This window comes from Oppia nitens, unplaced genomic scaffold (genome assembly GCF_028296485.1).
Source record: "Oppia nitens isolate AA-2021 unplaced genomic scaffold, nextdenovo-longstitch-racon4-pilon3 scaffold13_pilon_pilon_pilon, whole genome shotgun sequence".
Lineage (NCBI taxonomy): Eukaryota > Metazoa > Arthropoda > Arachnida > Sarcoptiformes > Oppiidae > Oppia > Oppia nitens.
The window spans coordinates 1982739-1996945 of NW_026533192.1; the positions used below are offsets into that span (position 1 = coordinate 1982739).

Here is a 14207-nt window from a genome sequence, read left to right on the forward strand (position 1 = left end):
AACGTGTATATCATTTTATTAACATTTGTAAAAATATTAATCAAAAATTAATTAATAATTAATAAATTAAATTCTTTGCACATATAAAAAAAATTTTGATCATCAAAATTAAATTAAATTTTTAATTTAGATAATATATAAAGAGTATGGTTTGTAATGAGTCCTAAGGGAGTGAAGTTCTCTAATAAAATCCCTCCAATTTTATCGGAAAATATGAAACATATTTTATTTTCCTTCCCTAATACGTTAGATGGGAAAATATAATTTATATTATTACAATAAATAGTACCAAAACTTTAATATTTTGAATAAAATTTAACTGAAATATTTAAAAATAAATTTCAAATTGATAAATTTAGTCATATTATTTATCAAATGGAGTTTAATATAACATTTGTTTTTCAAACATTATAATAAAATGTGTTGTTTAGGGTTCAATATGTGGTAACACAAAGAAATAGATTTCCTAGGAGTTCCCAGGGAACAGGCAAAATAGGAAACTTTTGAATAATAAGACGAGGGAGGGAATCATTACAAACCCTAATTAAGAGTAATTATTTACTTATTTAAATGTCAACTAATGTTAAATTTTATAGTTTAAAAAAAAAGATGTTAAAAGTTAACTTTTAGACAGTTGTTGTGTATTTTTTTCACGTATAGTTTGCTGATGAGGTAATACTGATACCAATCCCGTATAGTATTCATCGAAAGATCGCACAATTGTTGCCCTAAAAATTATTTAAAGATTATAAAATGTCAAAATTAAACTGCAATTAACCAATTAATTTGTTGCCATTGTTTGATAACTTACTCAAATTGAACATAACCTCTGGTTCCCGGGTATGGCACCCATATTAGAGATGCCTGTCGTTTGGATTTAGGATTGGTATGTGTAATGGCAGAACAGGGTAATATATCAGTTCCTAATAACATGATATTAACATAAATTAATATCTTTACAAATATAATACAAAGTTATACCTTTAAATCTAACCCAATTACCGATGGGTTTACCCGTTAAGGGATCGATGGCTTTAATGATGAACCCTTTGAACAGTTCACCGCCCAATTCAACTGTATTTTCAATCATATCATTTAAAATGTAAATGCATTACAAAATAAACATTAATAATACTTAAAAAGATTTATCAAAAAATGTCATAAAGTTCTGATTCATTCAATTATTATTATTATTATTTTATATTATATTATTAGGGGTGTTTTAGTCTATTAATTAAATCATTTAATAATTATAAGGTTATAAATTTTATCATTAATAATAATATATTTTGGCATAAATATACATAATTGTTTATAAGACACAAACATTAAAAATAAATCATTTTTTAATTGTTGTCATTTGAAGGGTCACTATATTGAAGGGTTTGTTATTAAAAAGGTTTTTACTTTCACTAACATATAATATGTGTCAATGTAATCTCTATGCAAATCAGATTATAATTATAACAATAATAAAATTTAATAAGTATTTTATATTATAATTAAATAATAAGTTTATTTAGTTTTTAAAACAAATATTATTATTTTTTTATAAAATAATGTATTTTTGACATTTACTTAAAGTTGAGACATATCTAACAAACCATAAAATAGATTTATACATGTTTTTCCTAAATATTATTATTTCCGGATAAAATTATTTCGAAACAAACTTAATAAACATTTCATTAAACTATTAATAATATTATATTAATTTTGTGATTTTAATGAAGTATTTATTTGAATAAAATATATTATAACGAAATCTTAAAATAAACATCTAATAATATACAGAATCAATAAATAATCATAAAATATAAAAATACTAAACTATATTAAAGAATATTTATTATAACAATTTAAACAAATTTTTAATCAATAATATAATGGATTAATCATCACTGAATGCAAATAATAAAAAATAAGAAAAGTTATGTAATGACATGACATATAAAAAACTTTAATAAAACAGTATTTTAACGAAAAAAGTATATAATAAGTACAATAATATTAAGTACTTGAATATAAATGATGACAGAGATACTAATAAATCCTGGTTCAATATGTATCAAATATAATCACTATATATATAACTATTATATTAGTCAAAACTGATAGACAATAGCTGATCTTATATAATATATTTAAGTTAAATCTAAAATAAAGATAAATGCAACTAATTTAGTTATAATGTGTTATAACTTAAAGCATTTATATAATGATATAAACGTGACTTTTGCTTAAAGCATACTTTCATAAGTTATAAATTAATTGAGTTTATAATAAGTTCAGAGTATTTCAAAAATAGTAACCTTTAATGCCTTTAACTCGACCGTCAATATTGTTGTCCCCATAATTGTTGGACGACTGTACCAAATAATAAGGCGATTCGTTTGAGTTTAAAGCCCGAGTGCCCACATGTCGAGGGGTTAGTGAATCACAAACATCTACCGGAGCTCCCGATGGAAATGTTTGACATAATTGACATATAATTATTAATATCACTAACAATAACAAATTTATCATATTAAACACTGAACTTAGTGTATTGACATTTATAAACATTTTTTTATAAATCGTTAAACAAAAATAAATATAAATTTTACAATTATGATATTATTAAGTGATGATAAAAATATATTATTAATTTATAAATTATTGAGATTTCATAGCATTTTAAAAACTTTTATTGATTATTATTAGGACAAATGTTTCGAAATAAATGATGAAAATATTAATAAACAAAACACTTATAATTGATTTTTTTGAAAATATAGATTTAGTATTTTTTACTTATTTAAAAAAAATAAATAATATTTCATTGAAAATTTTAAAGACTCTTAATATAGTTTGTAAAAATCAACTTTAGTAAAATCAATAGTTGTATAAAATAAGAGTAATATTATTTATATAATAATAATAACAAAAATTCATTCATTTAATATTTAAAGTTAATATTTAACAATATCTATATAACGTATTGACCCACAAAAGTCAGCCTTTCTTTTAACTGTTTGTGTGCGCCTACCTATCAGTCAGCACTTGTATGTCTATGTTATGTGAAATAAATCACAAAATACTTTCTTTAGTAATTTAAAAGCTTTTATGAGTTTCACACTATCCTAACCACAGTTTAACCAACAAAAATAAGACATTTTAAAATAGTATTATTATTGAGTTACTATTAGTTATTTTTAAATAGATAATTATAAAATATTGATTATTATGTTTTAAAATATATTTAAAATATTTTTTAATTATCGATTTTTAAAAATTATAATTGTTTACTATTATATTACTGCTAATAATATTTTTCATATATAAATTATAATTAATTTTATATATTTATAAATAACTTTCGAGTATTTATTGAATTAATCTTAATTAATTTATAAGTACATAGATATTGGTGCATTAAGTTAATTTTTAGTTATAAAATAATTTGTGAAAAATAGATATCAAAATATACTAATAATGAGTAAATCTTTATGGTTAACATTGGATAAATAATAATTTAGATAAAATGATATTTATTAATAATTTCTTTAATTAAAGACATCTAAAAGTTAATTTTTTTAACAAAAGGTTGTTTAAATTAGAAATTAGATAATTGTATTGTTTGTAGAGAGAGAGAGAGAGAGAGAGAGAGAGAGAGAGAGAGAGAGAGAGAGAGAGAGAGAAATTTTAGGTATTAAAAAAATTATATAATATGATATACTGTACATTACATTAAGTGATTATTGTATTGATTTACTGTATTGTAATTGTCTATTAATTTTTAATGACTCACGTTTATTGCAAACGTTTACAAAATAATTAAATATAATTACTTAATAAAAAACTGTAATTACTTTAAATATTATGATATATATATATAATGATATATAAAATTATCAACATGTTTTTACTTTAGTTTTAAATGATTTAAATATAATATATTATAATATATTACTGAATTTAAAAATGAAAAATTCTAAATAATTTTATAGCTATTGCTGTAATTTATTAAAAAAACAGAATATGTTTTTTCATTTTTTCTCTAATAATAATTATTAATTGTAATTTATCTTTAATTGATTTTTAAGATGCAATTTTGGTTAAAACATTTTAAATAACAGAATAAATAAATAATTAATATAATTAAATAATTACTATAAATATTTTATTATCAAAATTAGTACAGTGTATTGCTTTATTTACAAACATTTATTATCAAGTAATTTTTTATACATGTTTTGTTTTTTATTATATAAAATTATAAAGTAATAAATTACAATTTATATCCTGTAAATGTTATAACAATGCAATACTATTCATTATATAAAAATATTTTTAATAAAATACATTAAACTTAAACATATTATGTCATATCACTAAAGATAAGATTTTAAATGAAATGCAGAATTTAAATGAAAGGGATTTTAGGGCTTTTCTTTCATTAAAATTATTACTAATAATAAGATAAAATGTGAGAAAATTAATACATCATAATATCATTGATTGAGTGTTTAGTGACAATAATTGACAATTTTGGTTATCTTTTGTTTCATATTCATATTATTTTTTTACAAATCAAACAAAATTTGTTTGGTTTGAGTATGCATTTGCTTATAATTATGTTGCAATTAAATTAAAATAAATAAATAATAATAATAACAATAAACACAACGAATTGTCAACAGTTTAACCAACAAAAGACCAGAGTTTGCTTATTACACAACCATTGATAGTATATTGAAAGGGATGGCCTTCAGGTGTAGGTTGAAGTCAATAGAAGTCAACTTAAATATTATTTAAATGATCAAAAAACAACATTTAAGATAAATCACGTTTTGTTGATCTCAAATATATATATATAAGTATCATATATTATGTAATTTTTTTGTATATATGCTTCTACCAAATCTATAAATTAAAAATAAAAATTATGAAATTTATATTGATAAAATATGAATTAATTATATTGTTATATACCGGGGTCTGCCAGCAATAGCACTCTCCTTATCCATCCTTTCCAAGTAATCCCTAATCGCTTGACTCCTATGTTGTAATACAACATCAGTGAAGCTATTGTCAGAAATGCTATTTCTTATGCTTATATGTCTTGGAAGTGCTTCCGCTGACAATAACATCGAAGTCAACAATACAAATGTCAAACAAATATTCATAAAATTCATTGCAATTAAATTGTTTATTATATATCCAATGGACATGTAGTCAAAAGTTCAATACGAGTTTGAGTAACTGTGTGATGATATACCTGTTTTTATATTAAATATATAGTACATTAAACATAGAGTATATGAGATTAAAATAATTGAGTGTCGATATAGTGACTTACCTTTCTATCAATCAAATGATACTGTAGTTGACTGTAAGCGGGAAAACCTATTTAATTGTTTATTGGCATTAATTTATCTTTTTATTCTTATAATTATAACTTTTTTTTATAAATTTATTGTAATCATTGAGAAACACATGATTATTGAATTAAGCCATATATGAAATTGATATAAAATCTTCAAATTATTGATATATTTGTTTTTATTGATAATATGTTGATATTTATATACCGGTATATTATAAGTTTGTTTTACAAAATTTAATGAAAACAACTTTTCTCGAAAATACTTATACTATTTATTAACTATTTATACTAAAGTTTTTTATATAACCTTTTTATATAAGAATTAAACAATAAAAGTGCGTTTGTCTGCAAAACTACGTATGTTTTCATACAATTGTTATATAACTGAAGGATCACTTAAATAAAAGTGTTTAATGTCACTGATATTTATCGACACAAATGTTATAAAATACTGTAATAAATAATGTAATATCGATAGTAAACTACAATATTGTTAGATAATACTATAAATTATTTATTTGGTATAATAAAAAAGATAACAATCTAATTAAACAATTTTAAATATAAATTTTAGAAATTCTAGTAAAATATTTGTTATTTATAAAACAGTAAAATTGTAACTAAAATAAAAATTTTATTTGTAATCTATTTCATTTATATCTAATTAAAAAATTTAATTTATAATTTAACATAAATCACCTGATTTTATTTTATTATATTTTAATTATATTATTTTACTGTATATAACCTACAATAAATAAATAAAATTTGGTTCACATATTTAATAATTTATATATTTTATGAAATTTTACAATACATTTATATATTCATTAATTGTATAAAATAATTTAATGGTTTTAAATTATTAATTAATTAATACTTTCAATTTATTATAATTCATGTTAATCACTAGTAAGTTATTAAAAAAATTTTTGTTAACACTACTTTATCTGTAACTTAAATTTATAATTTATATTTTTTAATAATTTATACTTAATATATTCTACATTAATATACGGTATCTTTAATATTATGACTAATAAATGCATTCAATTTGTAAGTTGTTTGTGTTTTACACTGTATTTACAGAAGATTTATATACAGTAATTAATATTAAATTAAATAGCATTATGTTATTGGTATAATAACAAAAATTTAAATTTATTGTTTTATATACTTCAAACATAAAAATATACAAAAAATTATTTGATGTTTAAAATGTAAAAATAATCAATTTATTAAATACAAGTATTTATGGACATAAAAACTTATCAAATAAATAAATTATTGATAAGTAATTAATTTTTAATTTTGACAGATATCTATAATTTCAGTAATTTATTGATAAAATTATATAAATATCTTTATTTATTTGATTTACAAACACTTAATTTATTAAAATTCTTATATCCAATATTTATAAAATTAAAAAACTGAACTTAAGTTTTGTTTTTCAATTATTATAAATATCAAATTAATTGTCAATTAATATTTTTTTAAATATAAATAAATTGTTACTAATATTAAAAAAACAATTATATTTTTAATTATTATAAACTTATAAATTTGTATTATTGGTATTAAATTATAAAAATGAGTAAAAACCTGACAGTTTTGTTTGCACCGATCAATTTGGTCGGACCAGTAAATGCCTCCATAGGTATCGCTCAAGTATTACAACATTTCGGACATCGGATTGTATTTGCTGTAAGAAGTGAATGGAAAGGCAAACTTGCAATTCATAATTTTGAAGAAGAAATTATTGGAACAAATGTGAACAATGACGGCGAGGGATCCGCTAAACAAAATGTTGAAGACTTTCAATCATTGTTTGGCAATAAGTCACGTCTGGAGAAACTCAAGTGTGTTAACAAAGATATAGTTTCTCATCTGTTTCAAGAAGTTCAAGAAAATGAACCATTTTTAGAGGACATCGTCACTCGTATTAAACCCGATGTTATTATTGCCGATCAAATAAGTCTTATCCCATCACTTATGTGTTCGGACATACCGTGGGTTTTGGTAATGACTTGCAATCCATTGTCCTTTCAATACGCCATCGATGATCATAAACTTCCGCCGACAGCTTTGGGTAATACATGAGTATTAATGAATATACATAACTATAATAATAATACTAATAATATATTTATTGTTTAATATATTCAATAGGATTGCCAACAAATGGTGATCCAAATGAATGGAATAAATTAAAGAAAGAAATAAATGAATCCATTAGTGATGAATGGAATCAATACAACCAATGGATTACATCAAAAGGCATACCAAGTCTACAACAATACAAACTGATAACTCCTTCACCATATCTTAACATTTATATATTTCCTGAAGAACTTGATTATACAGATATTAGACCATTGGCTGAAAATTTTCATCGATTTGATTACTTTAAAAGATCGGGTAATGAGGAAGTGTTTGAAATACCGGAAAAGTTAGAAAACAAATCGGGAAAATTGATATATTTGTCAATGGGTTCAATGGGTAGCGGAGACGTTCAACTAATGAAGCGATTGATCTCTATTTTGGCCAAATCGCGGCATCAGTTTATTGTGTCGATGGGACAAAATGGCGATCAGTACGAGTTAGCCGACAATATGTGGGGCCAAAAGTATTTGCCACAAATCAAAGTGTTAGCCACTGTTGATATGGTCATCACTCACGGCGGCAATAATACTCTGACCGAGACTTTCTATTTCGGTAAACCTTTTCTAGTGATGCCCTTATTCTTTGATCAGTTCGATAACGCACAGAGAGTTGAGGAAAAAGGGTTTGCCATACAAATGGATCCATACAACTGTACTGAACAACAACTTCTGGATGCAATTGAGACAACACTGACTAATGAGAGTTTCAACCATAAAATGATGAAAGCATCGCAAAGAATACAAAAAGACAAAAATTTAATGAAATTACCAAAACTTTTACAAAGTCTAGTCAAATGATTAATTAAATGATTAGTATTTTAATTATAAATTTTTAATTAAACTTATATCTCAATAAATAATATTACGAAATAAAAATAGATTTTATAAAATAATTTTGTAACAATGTTATATAATTGTTTACTAAAACTTAATAAACCAAATATTAGTTTAGTATTTGGTGATTATTAATGACTAAATCAATTGTTTACAGATTATCTAACAACTATATAATAAAATATCAAATAATTACTTTTAGATATTTTTGGATATATGTTAAAATTGATTTTTTGTGTTTATATTGTACAAAAATCATTTTAAATTAGTAAATCCAATATTATATAATATAATAATTGACAATAAAATTTCTATTTTTTCAAAGTCAAGCCTAAGGGTGTATACTATACACTGTATAGATAGTATGAAAATAAATTATTTTGTATCACTAACTTAGGTGACCTCTATTATAATTTTATCTATTTTTATTAAGATTTCAATATATATTTTTAAATGCATTTGTATATATTTGTAAAATATAAAGATTATTTTTTGCATGACCATGAAAATCACATCATTTAATATTTAAAATAATAGTGTTTTTATATTTAATAGTTGGAAAAGATTGTTAAACTATTTTATATAAATATATATAAATGTAGATATATCAATAAAAATAGTTAACAACATTAATAATTTTTTAATTAAAATTTTAAATATATGTAATTTTTAATTTTGCATAACAAAGTTAAGATTAGAAAATTAATTAATTACAAAAACATAATTACTATTTACATATTATATAATTATTTGTAACATTTTAATTTATAAATATATTTTTTACTTAAATTTAATTTATATTACTGTGTAATATATTTATTTTAAAAATATAATATGTTATGTGTCGATCAAACCTTTGAAGTAAATATTAAAAACAATTAACTAAACTTTTAATAATGAAAATGCATTCAGATATGACATGTTTTTCTTTTTTATAATTGTATTTTAAAATGAAGTTAAACATTAAACAAACAAACAAACAAAATCAAGTTATAGTAATAGTTAAAAGTTAATATTTTTTACAAAAATTTACAAAATATAGTGAAATTTATAAATTTTTAACTAACAAAGCGGTAATGAGATCTAAGAAATTGTAATTTAAAATAATAAATAATAATATATTAATTTTAAAGATCATATTTGGGTCAATACAGTGCTGTTCTTTAAGGGAACAGTCAGGCGAATGACCGTCGAGTGAGAGCAAAGAGATTGAGAAGCAATCGCACCGATAGATAGGGAAATGTCCCAAATATTGCATTATTCATAGCATACTGTACTTTGAATGTTATAAGACCTGCAAACCTGTCTTCTCTTTTATTACCAACACTTGTCATCGTTTGGATGATAGACTCTCACACTTACAGGAGAGACACCAATCGATAAATTGTTTTTTATTTGTTAATAATAGCAGTCATATAAAGTTTATTAAAAGTTTTTAACATTTTATTTTTGTTAAACACTTTTCTCAATAATGTATCAAAAAATTATTTTAATAAATATATTTTTAATAACTTTAGGTAAGAAAATTAACAATTAATCAATTTAATCAATTGTTTATTTAGAGTTAAATTAAATTAGTTAAATATTTTTAAATATATTTATAAACTTATAGTTAATTTAAGTGTTTGTGCGCCAAAAAATAAGACAAAATGTGATATAAAAGTAATGGACAGATGCGGTGCCACAGTCTTTGTGTTCGGCAAACGGTCCGTATATTTACCCGTAAATGAGGCCGAAATGGTTCCGCACTGTCAGTGAGTTAACTGATTTTTTGGATGACATTGTTTTCACAAAAATAATTGTTATAATTATAAAATCTAGAGAAGAATTTGAAGCCGAAACGTGTGTTAAAAACTACGCCCGAAAATGTTTGGCTCCCTTTCCCCGACAAATCATAGGAATTTTACTCCAAGGTCTTATCATTTGAGTTTTTTAAATAAATATTTTAATTGTATAAAATCTCAAATACAGGCGCCTCACAAGTGATTCACAGTAGATGTAAACCAGAGGGTGTTAAAGGTATTCAATGATATAATTTGTGACATTTTTTTGTAAAAATATATATTAATTGTATTTATATTTTTCATTCATTTCATCAGATTATTTATCGCATAAGAATTGTATTGCGACGACAATCTCTGATTTGCACGACTGTATGGATCAGTTAGTATTGGGATTGAATGCCATCGCCAAAGCACCAGCTGATGATAGGATACCAATGGCTTGTTGTGCTTTTGGCCGATACCAACACTGCTCAATACAACCCATTAAAAACAAGTGTACGGATGACCCAAAAGCTGTAGAATATATTGGCATTAAAATGATTAAAGGTATCAAAAATTGCTTTACTTAAAAATTTATGCAACAAATAATAAATTGTAAATACAATTAAGGTTATGCAAGTGAGGTACTGGACCTGGCGTGTCAAGGGTTTGAATGGGGAGGTGATAAATGTAATAAAATAAAAGTGCCCGACGGGGGGCTCGTATATCGTGACGGAAAAATTGTTAATATTAACAAAAATAACACTAAAAAAACAAAATCATATTCACTTTTGCCCCCATTTATTAATATATTTACTAAACTTTAATAATTTAAATTATTTATAATAAACAATACTTATTTTAGAATTATTATAGTAGATTATTTATCAAAAACTAAAAATTTTTACAATATATAAATTATTTTAATTTGTAAATATTTTTTAATTAACAATGAACATAATTTATTATGTAATTTTTCTATAATCAATTTAGTTATATAATTAAAATATTAGACAAATTTTAATTTAGATTACAGTAAGTATACTATATATTTATTAATTGTATAATTAAAAAAAATATTTGAATGTTAATCCATAATACCATGTTTTATAATAATTATAAGTTTTAAAAAATAAAGTTATGTTTCTAAGCTATTAATAATTCTTTACAGAGCTATCTAAAGACTAAAATAAATACTACATATCTTTTAATTCTCATAAATAAAAATTTTATTATTTTTAAATTATTGTATAACTAATAAATTTATTGTCATATTATATTATTGTGAATTTTGTAAAATTTATTATTTAATTTTAGAAATTAGTTAAATTAGATATTTTTGCATTAGTTGTTTCCGATGCAAATTGTTTAAATAATATGGCGTAAGTATATAGAAATACAACAGCTTTGGCCATAAAATCGTAATCCAAATATATTAAACCTAACAATGAAAAGTTGGCATATTTTGATAATAGTCCCGGCACCATTAGTTGAAACTATACAATATATATAAAATATATAAATTTATATACTATTAGTTTAAATAATATTAATTATTAGTATTAATTGATTATAAGTATTACTTCTTCATAATATATAGCAGTTCTATCTTCAGGTTTAGTGGATAACACATATTTATAGAGAAGATTCTTAGTATTCATCGAGTTTTCATTGACATCAGCTGTTTGTTTGATTGTATAAAACAATGAGAACATCATAATAGCCACGAAAGCACAGGCAAACAATCCATTCTTAAGATTATCTTCTTTAAAATGTCTCAACACTTCCTCTATTTCGACGACAATACCAAAGAATAAGAGCACAAAATAGCCGAAAATAAATATATTAAAAATCTCATCAATTTTGCTCACATCACTCATATTGTCTCTATACCTGTTCAAACATATTATCATTAAGTTATTATTTTTAATAAATATAATAAAGTTAATGATAATAATAATAATATCAGATTTACCATATTTTGATGATTTCTAAATGACTTAATTCTGGTTTACATTTTCTCTTAATCAATGTTTCGATATAGAAGTTCAAGTGTTGAAACTTAAACTTCATTATCCAACACAGGGCTACATACAAGACCATCACAAACAATACCACATATAATGAATATATAGCCATAAATGTAAATACTTTGTCCGTCCATACGGTTGATGAATGAGTATTAATGGCCACTACTATGACTATAGCAATGTATGTGAAAGACAATAACATCAGCAATAAGACAAATATCGTCAAAATTATTAATTTTATGCGATATTTGAGTTTAAAATATTTGTAATTCAGAAGAATTGTTTGATCCAATTCTGGTGTCTTATCCAATGAATTAATCAGTTTTCTTAGTGTTATTCTGTATATCCAAATGAGATCCAATGCCAAAACACCTGACAAACTATAGATAAATGCAAGAATCTCATCCCAAAGCTGATCGTTAATAGTTCCCAATTGAAAGATATGAAAGCCAACCCTCACCAGACAGTAGATACAAATTGAGTGAACAAAAAATACCATACAAAATGAATAGATCTTTTTAATGATAAAAAAAACTAATTTAGGTTTCATTACAATAATTTAGTATTTATTATAATACAGTAAATGACATACATTTGTAAGTCCATATCGGCTCAAAAATTTGATTGTCTTATCGGGATCTTTAAGACAATAAAATATTGGCGCACCCGTCAATGCAAATGGATATAATATACGGCGAATCATATGATAATAACTGAAGTCTTTTTTTATATCATTCATATTAATTGAAGACAACTGTTCCGATAATACAGTCCCAACTGAACCATTGACTTCGTTATTCTTCTCACTATTTTCTTCGTTATTGTAATTATTTTCAGTAGTATTATGTTTAAGTTGATGGTCTTCATCGTAATCCATATATTTCATTGAAATCTGATCCTCGGCTGTCATATCTGTGGCCGATAAATAAATTCGTTTGTTTTTATTAGCCATTATTTGTATTAAACAATGGCTTAATTATATCAATTTATTAAATAAATATATATTACATAACAAATCATTATACAATATTTTTAATTTATTTATTTAATTTTTGATTGATAATTGCTTGACAATTATCTCATCAATTTATTGTATTATAACATTTTATAAAATAATTATGTTTATAATGATTAGGCAAAAACAAATAAATAGTTACAAAATATAAATACAATGAGTAATATTCAATAATCTGATAAAATGATATTTTTAATAATAGATTTGTTAAATAGTTTCGTAATTATAGAAACCTTTTCCTAATCTATAAGCAATTACAATGAGTATGATTTGTATAATTATAGAGAGTATGGATATTACTATTAAACTTAATACTCGATAACTATATCTATTAGTGATGGCCTCAACACATCCCGGTGTTTGGCTAACTCTACGGGAATTACAGTCCGATAGCGTAGGCTTTAAGTCGTGACAACAGGAAAAAGGATATTTGATTGGAGTTTGATTGAAGCGTTCATTAAGCTGCCAGTCCTCAGGTTTATGAGACCCACAACATCTTAATACATATTGTAAGTGATCGATGTCTGACATTTGGTTAACCTCTTGATATGTGTCCATAACTTTGTAGTGTTTTATAGCATATGTGATACGTTTGTCACCGATATCTGCCAATTCATTTGAGAAACGGGCGGCTAATGTGATGGCAATCAGTTGGACTAATATTAAGAGTACATTAATAACACCAAAAAAATATAACAATCGGTAGTCATTAACAATAGCGGCACAGTTGGCTATCATGAAGACCATAACAATGACAGCGCCCACTGACATAAATATTATTACCATAGAGTTTGGTAACTCCTTTATAACCATTTCCATACCGTCGCCAATAATTAATTTATAATTAACTTTAAGTATAGTTCCCATCACTACCAGTGCTAATCCCAGCAAAAACCAAATACCATTAAATAAAATAAACAAACATTTAATTAATGATAACTTTTTGTTAGATTGGGAGTGCATTTTCACCGAGATTTTTGGTATATTTGCAAAATTATTAAAACTTTTAAATACATATAATATGAAACAATG

General features: G+C 23.3%; 5 protein-coding genes across 5 annotated transcripts; 2 read left to right on the plus strand and 3 right to left on the minus strand.

Annotated features, from left to right (window-relative positions):
* Positions 1–619: 619 nt before the first annotated feature.
* Positions 620–5132, minus strand: LOC128960453 (putative ferric-chelate reductase 1 homolog). The gene is made up of 6 exons (XM_054306546.1): positions 4975–5132; positions 4901–4905; positions 2313–2504; positions 982–1074; positions 812–923; positions 620–728 (listed from the first exon to the last, which is right to left on the minus strand). Exons 1-6 carry the CDS (start codon positions 5130–5132, stop codon positions 620–622), a joined length of 669 nt encoding a protein of 222 aa, XP_054162521.1.
* Positions 5133–6961: 1829 nt separating this feature from the next.
* Positions 6962–8331, plus strand: LOC128960464 (NDP-glycosyltransferase YjiC-like). The gene is made up of 2 exons (XM_054306557.1): positions 6962–7460; positions 7541–8331. Exons 1-2 carry the CDS (start codon positions 6962–6964, stop codon positions 8329–8331), a joined length of 1290 nt encoding a protein of 429 aa, XP_054162532.1.
* Positions 8332–10032: 1701 nt separating this feature from the next.
* Positions 10033–10720, plus strand: LOC128960474 (uncharacterized). The gene is made up of 4 exons (XM_054306569.1): positions 10033–10121; positions 10189–10280; positions 10339–10386; positions 10467–10720. Exons 1-4 carry the CDS (start codon positions 10033–10035, stop codon positions 10718–10720), a joined length of 483 nt encoding a protein of 160 aa, XP_054162544.1.
* Positions 10721–11284: 564 nt separating this feature from the next.
* LOC128960485 (uncharacterized) lies at positions 11285–13137 on the minus strand. Its single transcript, XM_054306581.1, has 5 exons — positions 12753–13137; positions 12106–12674; positions 11714–12023; positions 11474–11626; positions 11285–11314 (listed from the first exon to the last, which is right to left on the minus strand). The coding sequence occupies exons 1-5, from the start codon at positions 13110–13112 to the stop codon at positions 11285–11287; spliced, it is 1422 nt and encodes a 473-aa protein (XP_054162556.1). The 5' UTR covers positions 13113–13137.
* A 245-nt stretch (positions 13138–13382) lies between these two features.
* On the minus strand, positions 13383–14143 carry LOC128960494 (tetraspanin-19-like). The gene has a single exon (XM_054306593.1). The coding sequence runs from the start codon at positions 14136–14138 to the stop codon at positions 13383–13385; it is 756 nt and encodes a 251-aa protein (XP_054162568.1). The 5' UTR covers positions 14139–14143.
* Positions 14144–14207: the final 64 nt, after the last annotated feature.